Source organism: Mirounga leonina, unplaced genomic scaffold (assembly GCF_011800145.1).
Source record: "Mirounga leonina isolate KUSES-001 unplaced genomic scaffold, KU_Mleo_1.0 Mir_454, whole genome shotgun sequence".
Classification (NCBI taxonomy): domain Eukaryota; kingdom Metazoa; phylum Chordata; class Mammalia; order Carnivora; family Phocidae; genus Mirounga; species Mirounga leonina.
Genome location: NW_023270763.1, coordinates 10,120,766 through 10,142,146, shown reverse-complemented (window position 1 = coordinate 10,142,146; position 21,381 = coordinate 10,120,766). Strand labels below are relative to the sequence as shown.

The 21,381-nt window shown below is 57.3% G+C and overlaps 1 protein-coding gene across 7 annotated transcripts in view; it reads right to left on the bottom strand.

Moving 5' to 3' along the window:
• The window catches only part of CLIP2 (CAP-Gly domain containing linker protein 2), a 73,075-nt gene that overhangs the window by 4,852 nt on the left and 46,842 nt on the right, over window positions 1-21,381 (bottom strand). For 6 of the 7 annotated variants that reach the window (XM_034988677.1, XM_034988682.1, XM_034988676.1 and 3 more), the window contains 9 exons: window positions 21,078-21,275; window positions 20,107-20,210; window positions 18,556-18,616; window positions 12,287-12,391; window positions 9,722-10,657; window positions 7,365-7,422; window positions 4,810-4,893; window positions 3,574-3,730; window positions 1,426-1,585 (listed from right to left, as the gene is read on the bottom strand). In XM_034988677.1, the coding sequence (XP_034844568.1) occupies window positions 1,426-1,585; window positions 3,574-3,730; window positions 4,810-4,893; window positions 7,365-7,422; window positions 9,722-10,657; window positions 12,287-12,391; window positions 18,556-18,616; window positions 20,107-20,210; window positions 21,078-21,275 (1,863 nt within the window). The remainder of the gene's footprint in view (window positions 1-1,425; window positions 1,586-3,573; window positions 3,731-4,809; window positions 4,894-7,364; window positions 7,423-9,721; window positions 10,658-12,286; window positions 12,392-18,555; window positions 18,617-20,106; window positions 20,211-21,077; window positions 21,276-21,381) is intronic. The other variant, XM_034988681.1, reaches the window with a different exon arrangement.

Sequence of the window (21,381 nt, the reverse complement as noted above, 5' to 3'; positions counted from 1 at the left end):
TTCTTGTGGCCCCCACTCCCTCCACACTGTCTTTATGTGGGTCCCTTCTCTTCACCCCCAGACCCACAGCTCCATCACCTCTTACCCTCTAGCCCATCTGAATTCCTCCTTGGAACCCTCCTCCCCTCCCCAACAGGACATATGTCACTTTCAGCTTGCAAGCCTTCCACAGCTGTCCCCTGCCCCCACCGTGGCACCTGGGATGCACCTGCCAGCCTCCTTGCTCCCGCACAAACCTACTCCGCACCACCCCTGGGCTGGGGGCTTCCAGATCCTTCTGCTCCGCTCTCATCCTCCACCCAAACCTCTCTCCCTGCCGGGATTTTCTAACCACCAAGCCCTTCCCTAGTTCTCCTGTGGCTCTGGGGACAGTGCAGGGGGCCACGGGAGAGGCTACCTTGGGCAAATTTCCCAAACAAACTCAAGCAGCCTCTGCCCTGTGGAGATGAGCCAGAACAGGACTGTCCTCCTCCACGAGGCTCCGGGAAAGCCTCAGAGAATCAAAACTTTGAAGTCCCCACGGGCCCCAGGGCCTTGTCTTCTCCTGAGTTATGCCCGGACCCAGAGCCATGAGGACAGCAAAGGGCCCTGGAATCTGGCCTGCTGGCTAGGCCTGTCAGGATTGGAAAGGTGTGTAGCAAGTGACCCCCTGGCCCCTTGACTTCGCCGGCCCCCCAGCTGCGGGTGGGTCCTGTCCCTCCCTCCTGCCCGTGAGGCCTCCCTTCCATCTCCTCCCGGGCTGAACCCACGCAGCTAAGTGGGAGGGCAGTGAGGGGCTCCGGAGCAGGTTCCCACGGCAACAGGCCTGTCTTCCCAGAACCTGTCTTGTCCAAACCCTGTCCAAACTGACTGGGCCCTGTAGCTGGCCGACAGGCTTGTCCTGAATGCTGACCACAGGGGGATGGGTGGGGACAATTCTGTCCTGTGTTCCCAGCATGGCCCGGCTACTCCAACCCCCACATCCGGGGACTCAGCTCAGGCAGTCTCCTGTTCCTAATAGAGGAGTCTCAGCTCCCAGAAGCTCAGGGCTAGAAAGAGCTCTGTTAGGTCCCATCTCCTTCCTGAGACGGATGCGTGAATCCCCGCGGCAAAACCCTGAGGAAGGAGCTGGTTTCTGGAAGTAATCACTTCCCTGGATGGGGAGCTCACCACCCCGCAGGTCCCCATCCCTCTGGACAGCTCAGGGTCTTCAGAAGTCTTTCTTTGCACTCTGTCACCCAGACTGCCACACGGCCAGCCAGGATGTCTACAAAGGGGTCGCCTGTGGCCCCCCCACCAGCTATGTCACTGACCCTGCCCATGATTCTAGGGCCTCTTGAACCCTCCCCGTGACTTGGCTGTCTCGGGGGGTTGGTTCCAGGAGTTCGCCAGCCTCCGCTCACCCTGGCATCCCCCCCATCCCCAGGCTACCCCTTGCCCACGCACCAGCCCGGTCAGCTTTTCTCGCAGGCCCCGGATATCATCTTTGAGTTTCTGCTCCTTGATCCGCCACTCAGCCTTGTGGACCTCGCGACTCAGGTCCCTCTCGGGCCCCGGTGAGTGGCGATTGGCCTCCAGCAGCAACACTCGAAGTTCGTTCAGGCTCCTGGCAGGGGGTCGGTGGGGGGCAGAGAAAAACTAGTCAGCCCTGGCCCTCTGCTCCTACATTCCAGAGATTTGCCAGACGCGTACGGGCTGGCCTCGCTAAGGGGGGGCACTGGCTATGAAGACGGCACCCATGCCAGGAGGGGCCACAGTGGAAACATGGGGCATGAAACCATTCGGTGACAGCGCAGGAGGGGCCAGGATTTGGGGATGGGATGATCAAGAGGACTGGGCCTTTTCTAGAATGTTCTTCAAGTTTTAAAAAAAGAACAGAACATCTGTATAATGAAAAATTAAATAAAACAAAACATTCATCCAAGAGCGCTCCTGTGGCAAGACATTCTATTTTTAATTTTTTAATTTTTAAAAGATTTTATTTATTATTTATTTATTTATTTATTTTTTAAAGATTTTATTTATTTATTTGAGAGAAAGAGAATGAGAGACAGAGAGCATGAGAGGGAGGAGGGTCAGAGGGAGAAGCAGACTCCCTGCCGAGCAGGGAGCCCGATGCAGGACTCGATCCTGGGACTCCAGGATCATGACCTGAGCCGAAGGCAGTCGCTTAACCAACTGAGCCACCCAGGCACCCCTAAAAGATTTTATTTTTAAGTAACCTCCACACCCAATGTGGGGCTTGAACCTACGACCCTGAGATCAAGAGTCGCAAGCTCTCCCGACTGAGCTGGCCAGGCGCCGCCACATGCATATTAATAATAGTCTGAAAAGGGGCGCCTGGGTGGCTCAGTTGATTAAGCGACTGCCTTCGGCTCAGGTCATGGTCCCGGAGTCCTGGGATCGAGTCCCATATCGGGCTCCCGGCTCAGCGGGGAGCCTGCTTCTCCCTCTGACCCTCTCCCCTCTCATGCTGTTTCTCTCTCTCTCTCTCTCTCTCTCTAATAAATAAATAAAATCTTAAAAAAAATAAAATAATAGGGTGCCTGGGTGGCTCAGTTGGTTAAGCGACTGCCTTTGGCTCAGGTCATGATCCTGGAGTCCCTGGATTGAGTCCCGCATCGGGCTCCCTGCTCGGCAGGGAGTCTGCTTCTCCCTCTGACCCTCCTCCCTCTCGTGCTCTCTGTCTCTCATTCTCTCTCTCTCAAATAAATAAATAAAATCTTTAAAAATAAATAAATAAATAAAATAAAATAATAGTCTGAAAAGGATATTAAAATACTCCTCTCTTGGGGCGCCTGGGTGGCTCCGTCGTTAAGCGTCTGCCTTCAGCTCGGGTCATGATCCCGGGGTCCTGGGATCGAGCCCCACATAGGGCTTCCTGCTCTGCAGGAAGCCTACTTCTCACTCTCCCACTCCCCCTGCTTGTGTTCCCTCTCTCGCTGTCTCTCTCTGTCAAATAAAATCTTTAAAAAAAAAAAATACTCCTCTCTTTTCCAACTACTTATCTACGTAAGGCCAGATTTTCGTAATATACTTCAAAACAACAAATGCAAAGACCGAATGCAGAGGAAGATAGGAGCATCCTGCTGTCTTCTATGAAGCCTGAGATTCAAGAAACTTGCAAAAATGTAACACAATGCCACTCTTTTCATGAAACAGTTTTTGTTTTGGAAAACGGTTACTTTTTATCAAAAGTGTGTTATTTATGTGAGATGCAACTGGCTTGTTATAATTTTTAAGTGGATTAAGAAAGATTTTTACATTTCTGTTTTAATTGCTAATATGGTAAATATAGAATAAATAAACAAAAGCTCTCTGGGAATCCTCCATCACTGTTGAGAGTTTAAAGGGATCCCTGAGACCAAGAAGTTTGAGAACCACTAGTCTTGCCTATAAGCTCCGCTTGGAGATCTGTGTTGAGAAGGATTCTGAGGCTTCATCTGAGCAGAGTATGGCCATCTTGGCGATGCCAGGCACTTGTCTCGCCCGCCCCACCCCTGCCCTGCCTCCGGAGCGGACTGGCTAATGTCAGGTGAGCAGGGTCAGGGTCAGGGCCAGGCGGGTCGGCCACACCGCCCGCGGCTGACTCACCGCTCCTTCCGGAGCAGCTCCTGGCTGATGAGGACCAGCTGGCCTGAGGCGTCGTGGGTCTTTCGGGACATGGCTTCCAGCTCTGCCTCCAAGCGCCGCTTCTCCTTCTGGAGGGCATCCACCTTCTTTTCTCCCGTCTTGCACTTTGTCTCCAGTGCTGAGGGTCAGCCGGCAGGGAAAGCAGAGAGAGAGGGTCAGGCCCCCCATGGGAATCTGTCCCCGCTAGGGGGGAGCCAAGGCCCGGGCAGGGAGCTGGTTTTCTCAGGGGACCACGGTGACACACCCCACTGACTGGTCTCTCTTGTCCTGCAGAGCCAGGCAGCAAAGGGCCAAGAGAACAGCTACACAGAGCAGGCCACATCCCCAAGCACATCAACACAGGCCCTTTGGTGTCGGGGTGGGGGAAGCAGGCCACCCTTCCCGAGACAGGCCCCGGGTGTTGACAGTGTCCTGGGCAAGGGAAAGCTAAATCTTCACCTTAGCTTTGGAGAGGTCTGAGGTCAACTGCCCTTTGCGGGGACCAATGAGGCCACGTGAACATGATGGGAACTAGACAGAAGTGGGGGTAGACAAGAAGTAGGACCAGTTCCCAGAATCACAAATTCCAGACCCGTGCCTCTCCCCAGGCTCCTCCTGTCCTTGTGTCCCCTGTGTCTTGCTCCCTGCTGTGGCCAGCATCCTCCCCGCCCCCCAAGTCTGAAAGCCTGGTATTTCATCTAGAAAGGAGCCGGGGGCACATACACTCTATCTGTGTGACCTATGAAAAAGTCCAGGCGAGAGATGGGGCGCCTGGGTGGCTCCTGGGATCGAGCCCCATGTCGGGTTCCCTGTTCAGCGGGGAGCCTGCTTTTCCTTCTCCCTCTGCTGCTCCCCCCTGCTTGTGTTCTCTCTCTCTCTCTCTCTCTCAAATAAATAAATAAATAAATATGTTTAAAAAGAAGTCAAGACGAGAGAGAAAGCTGATGGAACTTCAGAACACAGAGAACATAGAATTGGCTCTGGGGGAAGAAGGCAGCTGGGGTCCTCGATCATCTTACAGAAGATGTGGGGGCCACACTCTCCCACTCTCCGATGCTGAGGTGGAAGTCCATGCAGGTGGACTGGCCCACGTCACCCTCTCGAGGTAGAGTGGGAGAGGGCACGTGGACCCAGGAGCCAACCCAGTCCATGCCCCCCTAGCTAGCTCGAGGCCCCCATGAAAGCCCCCCGCATCTGCCCTGCGGGCGGGAGACTTACCACTTACTTGGGCCCTGAGCATCTCGGTCTGGGACATCAAGGCTGTCACCTCTTTGTCCCTCTTGTTCAGCTTGTCCTGCAGGCCTAAGGGAAAATGGAGAGACAAGGGGCCATAATGTTCCAGGAGCAGCGGGTGAGGGTGTGGCCCTCCCACAGGAAGCCCAAAACGAGGCCACACTGGCCTCCAGGGTCCAAATCCTTCCCCACACCACTGGGTGACCCACTCTGAAGAAGAGACTCCAACACCACGTGGTCTCGGGCCATTTAACTCTTGGAGTCTCAGTTTACCTGCATGAAAAATGGGGATAATAATGGTGCTCATGTCACACAGCTGTGTGTGTTTGTGTTCAAGAGCCTCAGAACAGTCCTAAAAAGGATAATCTGCGGAAAGTGCTAGAAACACATTGTTTCCATAAGTTACTTCATAAACGTACACATGATACCCATAAAAATACCAACAAGATTTTCACTCTTACGGAACTACCTTAGCTGATTCTAAAATCACTTGGAAAATAAGCAAGACTAGCCGAGAGAGTCTGGCAAATGCTTCTTCAGGGAGTTAAACACAGAACATACGGGCACACCCCCGAGAACTGCAACAGGGACTGGAGATGTGCCTCCTCGTGCATGTTTATAGCACCACCACTCACAATAGCCGAAAGGTGGAAACAGACCAGCTATCCATCAATAGGTGGCGGAAGAATAAAATGTGGGCATGTGATGGAATATTACTTGGCCGTAAACAGGAACAGAGCAGCGATACGCGCTACGTGAGCGAACCTCGCGTATAGTATGCTAAGTAAAAGAGGCCAGACGTGAAAGGCCACCTATGGTATGATGCCATTTGATTTAAGTGGCCAAAATGGGCAAATCCATACACAGAAAGCAGACCAGTGCTTGTCAGCGGCTGGGGGGAGGGGAGCCGGCCAGGGGAGGGACTGACAATGGGCATGGGGGAGATGAACATGTTCTGGAACTAGACAGAGGTCGTGGTGGCAGAACACGATGAACATACTAAATGCCCCCCGCCCCGAATTATTCACTTTAAAACAGTTAATTTTATGTTAATGTTGCATCAATTAAAAAAAAAAAGAGTCAAAAGAATTTTGAAAACGCAGAGCAGGAAGGACTAGTCCTGCAGTGATTAAAATATAAATAAAGCTTAGGGGCACCTGGTGGCTCAGTCGGTTAAGCGTCTGCCTTCGGCTCAGGTCATGATCCTGGGGTCCTGGGATTGAGTCCTGCATCGGGCTCCCTGCTCAGCCCCTCTGCCCCTCCCGCTCCTTGTGCTCTCTTTCTCTCAATGAATAAAAAATGTTTTTTTAAGATTTTATTTATTTATTTGACAGAGAGAAAGCGAGAGCACAAGCAAGGGGAGTGAGGCAGAGGGAGAAGCAGGCCTCCCACCGAGCAGGGAGAGCCCGATGGGGGGCTCGATCCCAGGACCCTGGGATCATGACCTGAGCCGAAGGCAGATGCTCAACCGACTGAGCCACCCAGGCGCCCCTCAATGAATAAAATCTTAAAAAAAATAAAAAATAAAAATAAAAATCTACATGGCAGGGGTGCCTGGGTGGCTCAGTCGGTTAAGTGTCTGACTCTTGATTTTCGGCTCAGGCATGATCTCCAGGTCGTGAGATTGAGCCCTGCGTCAGGCTACCTGCTGAGCGCAGAGTCTGCTTGTCCCTTTCCCTCCCCCTCTGCCCCTCCACTCGCTCTCTTTCTCTCTCTCTCTCTAAAATAAATAAAATCTTTAAATCTGCATGGCACACACGACCGTAAGAAAAGTCAAAAGACAAACCACAAATGGGGAAGAAAATGTCTGCAATGTCATATATAAAGAGTTTCTAAAAACCAACAAAAAGATCAACAACCTACTAGGAAAAAAATGAGCAAAAGATGCAAGTAGAACACTGGACATGAAGAAAGAGAAAGGCAAGTTGAAGTTGCACCAGATAACATCTTTCACCGCTGAGATTGGCAAAGATCACAAAGTGTGATGAAATATCTTGCTGGCGAGGCTTGTGGGGAAATATACTTTCAACCACAGCTGGTGGGAGTTAAAGTTGTTTGAACCCCAAAGAGGAGAAGGTAATTTACTGAGGCAGTGTTTGTAATAGACAAAGGCTGGAAACAACCCACAATCCATCAGTAGGAACTGGCTAAACACACGACAAGAGCTCCACATAAAGGATTATTCTGCTCGTGGAAGAGAATGTACTGATAAGGAACAGACTGGAACAGTCTCCAAGAGGCATTGTGAAATGGAGAAGAGAAAGGGGCGGAACAGCATGGGAGGCGTGACTGTGCTACCTAGGTGTTTGTGCATAAACAGCTCTGGAAAGGAACCCTAAGTCGGCCAACGCCGTGCCTTTAGGGAGGGAACTCAGGCAACAGGGCACCTTTTGCCGGACGCTGCCCTTTGACCCACTGGAAGTTTATACCTATTTAAAAAATAAAGTTAAAGCCAAGCAAGTGACAAGGGGCTTAGCCCAGTGCCTGGCGCTTCATAAACCCGAGAGCCCAGGGTCCCGCCCAGCCCCGCGGCCACTCACCCTCTATAGTCTCCTTCATCCTGACCTTCTCCCCTGAAATGTCGTTGGACTCAATCATCTGAAAGAAGAGCCTGGTAAGGGGGACGCTCGGCCCCTGCGCCTGCCCCCCGCCCCAGCCTGCCGAGCCAGCACCCCTCACCCCCATACAGGCTGGCTCTCAAGGACTCGATACGGGGGCAAGGAGCACAGATGCTCTCCATCCTGCCCCCCCTGACAACAGAGGACCCTCTCCCCCCCTTCCTGCTCCCAGTGTCTCTGAAGGCTGTTTGGGCAGCTACCCCGAGAACGCCTCCCACCCCTTCCTTTGTTGAAAACGTCTATTATATTAAACAGATGTCTCTTTCCCTGGGACGCCCACAGAGATTAGTCCTGAAAATCTGTTTCCATCATCATCCAGAGGCAAAATCCCCGCCTTGGTTTCTCATCCATAAAACAAGCATCGGCCGCCATAGGGCAGTTCCCGGAGCGACTTCAAGAAATGCTACTTCCTCTCCCTCCAAGACTTCTTTTTAATAATAAACCCAGAAGCCAAAGAAGAAAAGATCAATTAAGAAAAAAAAAAAATCTGGATGGCAAACATCAGTAGGCTCCCCACGGCTCCTTGGAAAAAGCGTCCAGCCTCCTGCCCAAGCTGGCTGTCCTCTGGGCCTGCAGTTCGCCAGTCTAACACTGTGGGGCAGCACAGAGCTGAGCAGGCAGTCACCTCCATCAACCCGCCCCTCATACTTCTGTTCATACATCCCAAGCCCCCTTTTTAAGTCTCAGCCAGTTGCCCCTGCACCTAAACCCCTGCATCCGGGAGTCATGTGAGTCCAGACCGAGGCTCCATGTGTGTGGCAATTGAGAGACGGGCCTTCCTGAGGTCACTGCCCTCTCCTTGGCCTAAGGTCTGTGATTGAGGGGAAGGGGGGCATCCTGTAGAACCACAGCAGTCCAAAGCCTCCTCTGCTAAGGGACTCCCCATGCTCTGAGCAGCCAAGCGGGTTGCATGCACACAAGCGAGCTCTCCCCTCTGCCCAGGATCCCGGGAAAGCCCTTGCTAAAAATGGTTCCTCCCGGGGCGCCTGGGTGGCTCAGTTGGTTAAGCGACTGCCTTCGGCTCAGGTCATGTTCCCGGAGTCCCGGGATCGAGTCCCGCATTGGGCTCCCTGCTCAGCGGGGAGCCTGCTTCTCCCTCTCCCACTCCCACTGCTTGTGTTCCCTCTCTCGCCATCTCTCTCTGTCAAATAAATAAATAAAATCTTTTTTTTTAAAAAAAAAGGTCTCTCCCTTGGAGAAGGGGGCAGAAAGGCTGCCACAGTGGGATGCAAGGGGGGACACCGGCAGAGCTCCTTCTACAAAAAAGGCACCTGTCCTTGAAACTCCTGGAAGTTATTCTAGTGTAAATGCTCAAGGGGAATTGGACGCCCAGGAAGGCCCAGGGCCTGTATACAGGCAATGATCATGCTGCTCGTTGTCCTTCATCTAGGATTTGACTCCTGTCATCCTGGGCACCCTCAGTCGGACCTCCAGGAGTGGAGCTGGGCTTGACCTCTCCCGCTGGTGGGCAGGAAACCCTGGGAGAGTTTCTGCCTCAGTCTTGCTTTGCTCATCTGTGAGACAGAGCCAACACCGACCTTGCAAGGGTTAAGGTAAGAAAAGGCAACGTAGGTCCCTGCACAAGGGTTTGGTGGTCAGAGCTACTCAAAAGGCCCTTCCTGGCTGGTGTGGACACAGCCCACACCACCCGAGGCCTGGGCCTCCCCAGCGTGCTGAGCTGAAGAAAGCCGAGCTGGATGTTTGGAGGACTTCTAGATTTGGACCAGAACCGATACTGTAGCAACAGACGCTCTAGAACTATGCCCCTCCAGCCTCCCAGCGCCCACTCGGGCGACCCGCCGACTCTGGCCGTTGGTTGTTGCTCAGTCTCAGCAGGACTGGCAAAAGGGGGCTGCCCTCAGGTCACCTAGGTTGGCGCTTGTGTTGGAGGTGTGGGACCCCCCCGCCCCGGGGACAGGCAGGGCTTGCCCTCCACGCCACGCGAGCCCCACGGAGCTCCTGGTGCTGGCGCCCTGGGGAGGTCCAGGAGCCTGCCCAGTGGGACACGTCTGGGAGAAGCGGGGGCCTGGGGATTGGGAGGAAGCCTGTGCCCTGTGCTGAGGGACACATCTCTCCAGGCCCGGGTTGTGGGGACCCAGCTAGGTCAGCTCTGACCACCTTGGGTCCCACGGCCACCCTGCCCTACCGATGGAGGGATGAGGAGGGCCCTCTGTTCTCGCATGGGCCTGGCTGGGACGAAGGGGTCCGCCGACACTGGGGAGCCCGTCCCCGCACCTCCCCGCATCCCCCTCCCCCCCACAGGAGAGGTGGCCGCCTACGTTGCCGTGCTGGGACAAGCACAGGGACTCAACGGCCTGCAGTCTGTTTTCGGCCACCAGAAGCCTCTCCCGCAGCCTCTCGGCCTCCTGCTTGCTCTGGGCTTCCGACCGCTGCAGCAGCTCGTGGTCCAGCATCTTCTTCTCAGCCAGGGAGATCTGCTCCTTGAGGAACTCGATGGCCTGCGCTTGGCCCCGATACTCCACGTCCAGCTTCTCCAGCTCGTGCACCCGCAGCTCGGCGTCGCGGCGCTGGTCCTGGGCCTCCTGCAGCTGCAGACGGTGCTGGCTGGCCTGCATCTCCAGCTGGGCCCGCCAGTTCTTCCGCAGCCCGGCCACCTCCTCCTGGGCCTCCTGCAGCTTCTGCCGCAGCCCCTCCTTCTCCTTGACGTGCATGGCGGTCTCGATGTCGTGCTTGGCCCGCAGGTTGCCCAGCTCCAGCTGGTGCTCCATCTTGATGCCCTCCATCACGGCCTTCAGCTCCCCGATCTCCTTCTGCTGGGCACCCGGGCCCGAGTTCAGGGTGGCCTTGAGGTCCTCCAGGGACTTCTGGTGGTCCGAGGCCAGCGAGTCCAGCTTGGACTTCCAGTTGTCCATGAGCCCCATGTTCTCGCTGGTGGCCTGCTGGACCTTGGCCTTGAGGTCCACCACCTCCTGGGCGTACTTCTCGTTGGCCGCCCGGAGCTTCTCCACCTCCGCCTGGTAGGCCCGCAGCGCCTTCTCGTACTTGTCCCGCAGCGCGCCGCTCTCCCTCTGGCGCTCCTTGCTGGCCGTCAGCAGCCGCTCCCGCAGCCGCAGGGTCTCGGCGGCCTCGGGGTGCTCGGCGGGCGGGGGGCCCGAGTGCAGCAGGCACTGCTGCAACTCCTCGATCTCGCCACGCCGAAGGTGCAGTTCCTCCTCCAGCTGCAGCACACGCGACTTCTCGGCCACCGTGGTCAGCTACCGGGGAGAGAGGGCGACGCGGGTCAGCGGGCCGGCGGGCCGGCAGGGGGCCGCGGCCGGGGGTGGGGGTGGTGGGGGCGGTTCGCGGAAGGGAAGGGTGCCCACCCCACCCAGGTGCCGCCTGTCCTTGGCCGCCCGGCCCGCCACAGCCTCCCGAGACACTCCCCTGGCTTGTAGCCTGGTGATGCAGGGACTCGATGGTCCCTGCGGCCCTGTGTGGCTTGGGACAAATCGGTGGTTAAAAGAAACCACCTGTTTGAGGGCCTGGCTTTCTTTAGGAGGGAATTTTGCATTATCTGGCTCGGGGAGGGGCCCCAGCCGGAATGGGTCGATTCACTAGAAGGGCTGTCTGGAGGGGATGGCCGGAGAACGGTCTGGTTTAATGCCGAAGGCAGAACAAAATTAATGCTCCCAGACCCGCCTCCTGATGGATAACTGAGATCAGAGGCTCCATCCTCCGAAAACCCACCTGGATCACGACAACCACGGCTGTATTTGGAAACAATACAAGTTTTAAATCTTTTCCTAACTTAAAAAAAAAAAAAGTTTGTTTCTGAAGGTGATCTTAGTTCCGTAAGTCTGTTTTTGTCTTTATAATCAGGTTGAACCCCAGATCAAGGTGCCTCACGGCGGAGGGCTCCCGCCTGTCACCCCTGACCGGGTCAGTTTCTGTAAGCAGCGTCCGTGCACACGCGTGCGTCCCGCACAAGCACACACGGTCACCCCACAACGGCCAGTGTGTGCAGAGGGACCCCTGTGGGTCTCCAGACACGCACACACATGCACATGTTCACTCGTGTGCTGAGGCCGACCTGCAGAAACGGACCGTGGCTCGCCCCAGCCCCCACCCTGCTCAGATGGTCTGAACCAGTCACCGCGAGCCCGCTGTTGAGCTCCATGGTCAGAACTGCAGCTGGGCTGGGCGGGCCAGGTGCGGGGATGTGTGCACCTCCACGGGGGGCCGGCCCCGGGGCAGGCGTGGGGGGCGCGGAGGGCCAGCCCGGCCCAGAACCTGGCCCTGGGACTTGGCGGGACCTCACCCCCAGCAGAGCTTTCTCTGATCTATTGTAGCTCAACAGCCCCACCCCTGGGTCTGACACAGAGTCTCATGCCCTAGGGACACCCCCACGGCCCCCAAAGCCCCAGGTCCTTCAGGCTAGCCCCTCCCGCCACCAGAATGAAGACCCCCTAAGTTAGAGAAGCCTGGATCTGCGGTCCCCCCCCCCCCGACCTCCCGCCTTCCTCAGCTTCCCCAGCCTGGGGAGAAGGGAGGTGTGGATGGGTTGTCACCGCGCCTGCCCATATATAAGGGGCAAACCGTTCCCAAGAGGCCCCCCATTTCTGAACATGACAAAGCCTTGTGTTGGCAGCGCATGGGGACGGAGGGCGGGGGAGGGCCTCGCAGGACATTCCCAGCCGGTGGGACCATGAGCTGGGGTGCAGTCCCGAAGACCCCCTCCTCGCCAACAAGCATCACGTGGCAGTGGAATGGAAGCGTCCCTAAACCTCGACTTCCCTCCTAGAAGGGGCGCAAAAAAGGCGAAACACAACGAGGATAGCAGCCAAAGACAGAAAATAATAAAACAGAGAAGCCGAAGGAGGCGCCGGCGGCCGAGGCGGGGTTACCCTGTTGTCCGCTAATTCTCGGAGGAGCCGCTCGGCCTGCGCCTTCTCCAGTAGCAGGCTCTGCTCCAGCTCCCCGATGCGTGCGTGCTCCAGCTGCGTCTGGGTCTGGTCCACCCGGGGCGGGTGGGGAGGCGGGCCAGGGGAGAGGAGTGCGGGGCAGAGGAAGCCAGAGGGAGAGAGAGACAGAGACAGAGAGAGAGAGAGAGAGAGGCGGCGTCAACTTCCGTGAGCAAGACAGGAGAGCAGGTCAAGGACAGGAGGTGGCTCGGGGACAGAGGAGGTCTGGGGAGGTGGGCCGGGCTGGGCCCTCCAGCGGCCCCCCCCCCACCGGGTCCCCATCTGGGTTTGTTTAAACGCCCCCCAAGCCACCCCACCCTGAAGAGGGTGGTAACAGGGCAGCGGGCTCCCTCCTGTCACCCCTTGCGGCCCTGGGGAGGGGCCCCCGCCTATTCCTGCTCCCCATCGGGCTGTTGCTCATTTTCGGCACAGGATCCTGCACACTGCAGGCCCCGGGATGGACGGCTCAGTAAAGGAACCCAGGACTCCTGGCCCCCCAGGCCTGAGCTGAAGGTGCAGGAACCAATTGAATGGGAAGGTTTTAAAAGATATCTCTACCCCATCGTGATTCTGCTGGCCTGGCCTCCCTGGTGGAGGCCAGGCTCTGACTCCCACTGCCCTGCCCCGAGCCCGGCGTGTCGGTGCCCATCCCTCAGGGCCCCCGCGGAGGATGCCTGGTCTCCCCAAAGCACAAGAACGCTTTTGTTCTAGCTTCCCACGCTAACAAAGCCCGCCGTTCTCGGGGCATCCAGCCTGGCATTTGGGTTTCTCGTAACAGATCTGCAAGGGTGGCAGGGGCCAAGGGTGCTGGCTCCAGGACACAAGGGCAATCTGGAGACCAAGTTCATCGTGGGGAGAAGCCAGGGGTTCCTCCTCAGCCTTCAGCCTCCAGGAGAAGCGAGTTCCTGAAGGAACAACTAAAAAGGTTCTCTGTCTCTCTCTCTCAAGAGGGCAGCACGCCACAGTGCTAACAAGCAACCAGGCTCAGGCTCTTCCAGGAAATTACAGGCTGACAATGGTGTCTCGAAGTCAGCCCCTGGCAGGGGGGCGGGCGGGGAGCTCGTCCCCACCCTCCTCTCCCAGAGGGTGGGTACCGCAGCTCGGCCCAGGACCCACGCTAGGTGGAGCATGATCATAAATGATGACTGGTGGCTCCACGGATAAGAAAAAGCCCCAGCCTCACAATTCCAAGTTTCACTTGGTATTCCCAAAAGGACTCCCCCTGCCACCGCCCTGCATCACCCCCTTTCCAAACTTTTAGCCTCCTGGTCTGTAGGCTGGGGTCTCCATGGGGACACGGGGGAATCCAGCGGACTTGCTTCAAGTGCTTGCTTAATTAGATAAATTCAACCACAGGAACGTGGGGGGACGGAAAACAGCCTCGAAGGCTACGTTTTGGGTGGGGTGGATGATCGGGCCTTCCATCCGCTCCAGGGACACTGCAGTGTGCAGGATCCTGTGCCGAAGTGAGCAACAGCCCGATGGGGATGTGAGGACTGGGGCCACCACGTTCCTGCTTCTCACGCTCAAGCTCCCGGGAGTTGACGTTCATCAACCCACGCCCATGGTCAAGGTGCTGGAGGCCGTGTAAGGGTGGATGCAACTTTTGTCTTGTGAGCTAACTTTACAACCCAACCCCCGCACAGAGGGTGTCTCGGCAGTCTCTCCATCTCCATGGCCGAGGAGGGCAGCCACAGACTTCCAGCAGCAACATGTATCATCGAAGGAGGCTCCTAAAGCAGGGAACCCCCACTTCCCTGCCGCAGCTCAAATCTGGGAGCTCAGCCAAGCCTTGCCTACACCCCGCACCTGCCGCTCAGCCTCTCCTCGCAGACAATGTGTCCACACGCCGGGGAAGAGCAGAGACACTGCCCTGGGATACCCCTTGGGTAACTGATGGCTGGAATTGTTATGTGGGGGAGATTCCCCACCTGCACTAGGGGCTCCTGGAGGTCAGAGGCATGCGTCACTGCTCTTGACCTCTCTTTAGTCCTCACAGCGCACAGATCAACAGAGAGCTGCTTCTGAGTTCACAAGCCTGGCACTCCCTGTTACCACGGGTCCTCCCATGCAAGTAATCAAGTGACCCAATGGGTACTATTTAATTAACAAAATCATAACACGTAAGCCCTGGATGATTGATTAATCAACAACAGCCAAATCCCAGTAAGGTCGAGCCCCCACTCGGATGGGAGAGGCACACACATTTTCACGGTGCAACGTGGCAAACATCCGTTCGAGAATCAGAAAACCTGTCTCCAGCCTGTGACCTGGGATTCCCACCCTGGGAGAAGCACCTTCCCCGTGATCCTGCCCTGTTTCTGGCAGTGGGGACACAAAGGTGGATGAGACAGACAGGGTCCCCGCCCCCCAGGGGTGTACATTGCGGGGAGGGACGCAAACAATAGAGGATTTCAGGTTGTGGTTGGAGCTGGGAACAGGGCTCAGGTGAGGGGTGCAGGGGATGGACGTAATATCGAAGAGGCAGAGGTGGCCTCTCTGAGAAATATTGCGGAAGGTGAGGCCCGAAGGAGAAGCAGGACTCAGCACACGGAGAAGTTCAGAGGCAGACAGAGCTTGGGGCGTCCAGGAACATGAGTGCACAGGGCGGGGTCCCCAAGGGGCTCCTCTGGGCCACTCTGGAAGAGCCTACCTTTACCTGGGGTCGTGGTGCCAGATGTGTGAGCAGGGAAGCGGCAGGGGCTGGTTTGCCTCTTTAAGACATTTGGTCAGCGGTCTGCTTTACAGTAACACGGAGAGGGGGCTGTGGGTGGTGGGGGGGAGAGCTGGAACAAGATCGGCCATGAGTTGATAATCACTAAAGCCCGCTGATGGGCCAATGATGAGGGTTCATCATACCTTCTTCCCTACTTATGTGTAGGCTCAAAATTCCCCAGTGTTAAAAATCCCAAAGCTGTATTTTTAAGGGTTATCTGGCTTCAGTGTGGAGAATGGGGAGTGGAAGAACACGGGAGGTGCAAAGTAGGGGCCGGCGCAGTTGTCCGAGGCAAGGTGCTGGGGTCTGGCCCAGGAAGGTGGCTATGGGGAGGAAAAGAATTTTGGAGGCAAGGTCAAGGTCAGGAGGATTTCTGATGGGAGGGATGAAGGAAAGATTCAAGATAAGTCAGCTAAGCAACCATCTGTGGGGTTGTGGGGCCAACTGCTGAGATGGGGGGGTCAGGAAATAAATAGAGAGATCTGTCTTGCACATGTTCCATTTAGGATGCTGTACTGGGTTGAACAGTGTCCCCCAAAACCTCACCTTTACCTGGAGCCTCCGAATGGGACTTTGTTTTGGAAGAGGAATCTCTGCACATGCGATTAGTTAAGATGAAGTCATACTGGATTAAGGTGGACCCCAACCCCAATGACTGGTGTCCTTATTCGAAGGCCAAGTCAGAGACACAGGAACATGCAGAGGCAAAGGCCATGTGGTGACAAAGCCAGTGACTTAGTTACAAGCCGAGGGATGCCAAGGGTCGCCAGGAGCCTTACCGGAGCTGGGAGAGAGGCGTGGAACAGGTTCTCCCTCAAGCCTCCAAAGGAAGCACGCATGCCCATCCCTTGCTTTCAGATGTCTGGCTTCCAGAACATCGAGAGAATAAGTTTGCATTGTTTTAAACCACCGAATCGTGGTGATTTGTTACAGTAGCCCCTGGAAACTGCTACAGACCCCCGTGACTCCCTCTCCCTGGGGGAGATGTCCAGTAGGCGCGCCAGTGTGGCTCTCGGGGGGGGGGGGGGCGAGGGAATCCTGAGCTCACAGAGGACACGGAATGACACAGACTGGAAGCTCTCAACAGCGTAGATCCAGGGGCCAAGGGGCCCTGAGACAGGCCGACGTCTAGAGATCAGGAAGGAGGCTACGAGGCTGGAACCGGGGAGTGAGGCCAGGAGGAGGACAAGCGGAGAGATGGGGTGACAGCTGGTGGGAGACCAGGAGCTCACAGGAATGCTCTGGGTTTTATTTTTGACTCTCGAGACGCGTGGGTGTGAGCGGAACTCTGGGACCATCTGTGTTCAGGTCGTCATGAATATGGTCACAGGAAAAACAGCAGCAAGAGGACCGCAGCGCCCCTTGACTGACTGTCACTGTCTGTCACGCTCTCTCCCAGCCTCTCCCAGCTGAAGGAGCGGGGATGGACACCTGATCCAAAGCCAGCCAGCTCATTGGCTAGCCTGGGACCAATCAGATTCTCTCCAGAGGACGGAGGCTTGGGCTGATGGGAGGTGGGTGCTGGAGCCTGGGCCCCGGGGCCAGGAGGCTAGTGGGTGGGCGGGGCCAGAAGTGGGTGGGGCCAGAAGTGGGTGGGCGGGGCCAGGAGAGGGGGTGGGGGGGCAGTGGTGGTTGGGGAGCCAGGACAAGGGAGCAAATGTGCCAAGAGCCCAGGAGACACAATGAGAGAGAAAAAGAGTCAGACAGACGTGCAGACTGACCACGAGTCAAGAGCAGAGGGAAGCCCCTGAGCAGAGAATGAATGGGTGTGGATTCTCAGGCTATTTCTTGCCTTGGGTCCTTGAACTCCCGGTGACAGTTCCCTATAGACTTTCAATAAACCCCGTTGAGTGAAGTGCGCAGGAGGGGTCTCTGTCCCTTGCAAGCACAGGTGCTTTTTCCAGAAGCCCACCCCAACTCCTGCAAGAGGGCAGCCACCCAGCAGGAAAGCCAGCCGCAGACAACCACATGACCTGTCCCCTTGGCTAAGAGGGAAGCGTACAAGAGAACATCCTAATAATGCTGGGCTGGGGCTCCTACACTGGGGTTGTACCCCGACATCCATCCTTAAAGCTCAGGTGAAAAAATCTCCCAGATGGCACACGTCCCTCCCCTAGCCGGGGTCATCCAGGGACAGGACAACCCCAGGCACACTTTTGCTGGGCAACGAAGACATGGGCTCTTAAGGCAGCTCCTTCACAAAATCAGAAACCATAATATCCAATTTGAGCTCAGAAATGATCTAGTGCAGGGGCGCCTGTCTTGCTCAGTCAGTGGAGCATGAGACTCTTGATCTCGGGTTTGTGAGTTTGAGCTCCATGTTGGGTGTAGGGATTCCTTAAAAATAAAATCTTAAAAAAAAAAAGATCTAGTGCAATGATCCCCAAAGTATCGTCCCTAGACGGGCATCCACCTGGGAACCTTCTAGAAATGCAAATTCTCAGGTCCCACCCTGACCTACCGAACAGCCACTCTGAGGCTGGGCCCAGCACTGTGTCTGAACACACCCTCTAGGTGATGAATTCTTAAGTCTAAGAATCACCGACCTAGTTCAACCTCCTGATTTTGCAGATGAGCAAAGTGAGGCCTGGGGAGGGAAGGGACTGCCCAGGGCCAATTAGGCCCAGGCCAGCATGTGGAGGACTGAACTCACTGTCCCCTGCCCCATCTGATAGCTCCAGGAGTCCTCATCCCTTGTCACCTCCCAGGGAGCTAGGAGGACCACAGCAGCGAAGCATTCCTGCCCACCCAACGGTGGCCTCGTGAGCCCTGAGGTCTCTGCATGATATGGTGAGGAAGGCTGGGGGTGGCTGGGGGCCTTCACTAACTGATGGGAGCACCCCCTGTCCCTCAGCTCAGAGACAGTGGGGTGGAGCGGAGAGTGAAAGGTTCACCTTTGCCCAGACCACCTGTCCAGGTGCTGTAACTCAGGAGGCGCCCTAAGTGGTCCTCCTCATGGGCTGAGCTCAGGAGCCAGGAGTCCTGGGTCCTGGTCCCAGGGGCTGCTGCCTCGCTCCGTGATTGGGTGAGTCCCTTTGACTGAGGCTGTTTTGCCACCTACAAGCTCTGAGACTCAATAGCAAGCTACTTCCAGCCAAAATGTCACCTGGAATCCAAGACAAGTGAAGGACCCAAGGGACACCTTCAGTGCTATTGTCCAACAAAGAAGGGATAGGGGAGTCCAGCCACTATGTCCTATGGCTACCCTTGGTCCACCCCACCTGGCTGCCAAACAAAAGGAAGCATGGCCCCTCTGGGGCTCTTGGAGCTGAGCCATTCCCCCCCCCCTTTGACACCCTCTGAGTCTCTCATGACCTGCCCCTCCCCATTCTCCCAGAGGCCCCTTCTGGATTTCTCCCTTGAAATGTCCCCAGCCCCCTCCCAGGGAGGCCAGAGCTGCTGCCTGGTCCTCAGGACCATGTGCCCTGCAAGGGCTGGGCGCGGGGATAGGGGCCAGGGGAGAAGCGGGGGGGCGGGGCGGTCCTCCGACCATTACCTCCAGGTCTCCCTTGGTGATGGACTCCTCCTCCACTCGGAACTGCAAGTCCTCCACCTTCCTGCAGGGGGAGAGGGGGCTGAGCCGGCTGGGCTCAGAGCCGTGGGCCTCACCCCGTGCTCAGACCACGCAGAAGGCACCAACCGTCCCAGAGTCCTGGCTGATGGGGCAGAGCCTCCTGGAAACCTCTAGCCCTCCCAACTGCCGGCCCCGTGCTCTACTCTGAGACCACCGGCTTCTCTAAAACGGAGGCGTGTCAGGCAACATCCTTCCTCCCTAGGGTGGCTGTGGGATGGGGTGGCAGGAGGGGCTGTCCTGCTTCTGCATGAACAGCCCGCAGGGAGGGAGGGAGCGTGGGCTTCTTCCCCTGCTGACCTCACTCTCGTCCCCTCCCCGCAAAATCGGGGCGCCAGAGTCCTGGGGCTGCTCCCCGATGAGTGTCCCCACTGCCCTGCTGCAGGCGTCAGGAGCCACTCTCGCGGAGACACAGTCACCCACCCACGTGCCAAGACCAAGGGGAGGTGCGGGCACATAACCGCTCACGGAGCTGCCCTTCCCGGGGCCTCCTGACAGCTCCCGGCCTGCAGATGGGGAGACGGGGCCCCGGGAAGGGCAAGAGACCTGCCCAAGGCCACCCAGCAAGCCCAGGGGCCCGCACCCAGGCCCTTCATGAACACAACCCCCAGGACATGTTCAAGTTTTTTGTTTGTCACCATGGGAACCAGATGTGTGGGCCCCGAAAACTGTCTCAGGCAGATATAAATAAGCCCTTTCTCCTCAAGTCAGACGGTAACAACAGCCTGTGCTTCACAGGCCTCAGCTGAAAGCCCCGAAACAGCCCCCAAGTGGGGGCTGAGGATGGGGGGCTGCCTGAGGCATGGCGGAGGGGAGGGAGCCCCAGAAATCTGGGTGTCAGCCAGGGGACAGGGAGAGGCCCTGGGGCAAGAGAAGCCCTGTCCCCTGTCGGCTTGTCCCGCTAGGTGACCCCAGGACCAAGTCAGGCCAGAGGCCCCACACAGAGGGAACCACAGTCCCCACTGGCCGCTGTGGCAGGACAGAAAGAACCAGTGTCATCACCAACAGCCTGGTGGCCTCAGGCAAATCCCCGCCCGCTCTGAGCCTCAGTTTCTTCATCTGTGACATGGGGGGGCAATAGCCGCCTCCCGGGCTCATGGTAAGATTGAGAGAGACTACGCAGGCAAGTCCTCAGCCTGGGGCTGACTCCTAGAAGCAAGGTGTTTTGAGGGGCCCTTTGAAGCTGCTTCTCGGAGCCTCGGGGTCCTGACCCAGCCAAGCTGGGAGCTCTGTGGATGCAGCCGGCATGAGGGGGGTCCCCACCCTGCGTGTTCCCCTCAGGATGCGCTGCACGGGCCGGGAGGGCAGGTGCAGCGAGCCCACCCTGCCACCACCATTCAGGAAGGAGAACGGTGGATGGATGTGTGACGCATCAAGCCTGCGGAGATGGGGATCATCACCCCACTTTGCAGATGAGGGGCAGGCCCACAGAGCTCAGATGTCCCCCAGGCCCAGGGCAGGGGTGGTGGCCCATACCTCCTCTCCTCCTCCAGCTGGTTGGACAGGTCTACCTTCTCCTTCCGCACGCTCTCCACCAGCAGCCGGGCCCGCTGCAGCTTCTCCTCAGCTTCTGTAACATACTGGGCCCCGAGCAAGGGCCAGCGCAGCGTCAGCCTCCTCCCGGGCCGGGGTCCAGGCGGGGGAGGGCTGCGAGAGAGGCGTGGGGGCGCGAGGAGCCGGGCCTGCCACTCGGGCCACCCCCACCGGTGGGGCACAGACCGTGGGCCTCGCTGTGAGGGAGGAGGGCACGGCCGAGCGCCAGGAACGGCAGAGGCCAGCCTCACCCAGTGGGAACCCCAGGTCCACCTGTCCCCAGTCCCCAGCACCCCAGTGCCTGCCACGTCCCTCGACCCCTAAGAACCTAAGACCTGCTGTCTTGGGAAGGCCTCTGTCCCAGCACACACGGGAGCCTGGCCTTAATCATCCCAGCACTTGACGGCGGGCTGAGCCAGGCTCCCGGTGGGGATGGGGACCCAGGAAGGATCTGTCACGTAGGAGACAAACATCTCCAGCAGGGAAGAGAAGGCAAGTGATTGCAGCAGACCCAAGTCGACGGGCGAGGGCGCCCTGCCCCGAAACCCAACCCACGGATCTACTTGAAAGCACGATCTGAAACGTGGACGGGTGTAGACCAAAAAACGTGTACATGAGTATATTTAGACAATGTGAGTAATTGGAAATAACTTGAGCCACCACAGGGGACCGGCCACGTTGGCAAAGACACAGCTCGTGGTAGATGGCCACACAGCCTCGGAAACAGGGAAGAATTTTCCATGACCTAGAAAATGCTCCCACTCTAGTTAAGTAGGAGAAAGCACGAGATGGCCAGGCTCCGGATCCGCCAGGGGGAGGGCTGAGGGGGGAGGTCGGGATTCTCGGCATGAAGGTGGCCCACAAGGCGGACCCTCTGGGCACCCCCCACCCGCCGGCCCCGCCGGCCCCGCCACCTGCTCGTGCTGCGCCTTAAGCAGGGCGATTGCCTTCTCCACTTCGCAGATGTGGCTCGTGGCCTTGGCCACCTCGGCCCGCTCCAGGTCCCGCTCAGCCAGCAGCTGCTCGATGTGTTGCTGCTTTTCCTTTAACGCCTCTTGCAGGGCAGTCGTGCCCGAAATCTTGCGGGCATAGCGCGAGGAGGTCTCCGTGAGCTGCAGGAAGGCGCGGGTGCGGGCAGGACTCAGGGATCTGGAGCACCATCCGGACAGCAGCTCGAGCGCCTCGCCTCCCAGGGCCCTGCTCCTCCCGGCCAGCGCC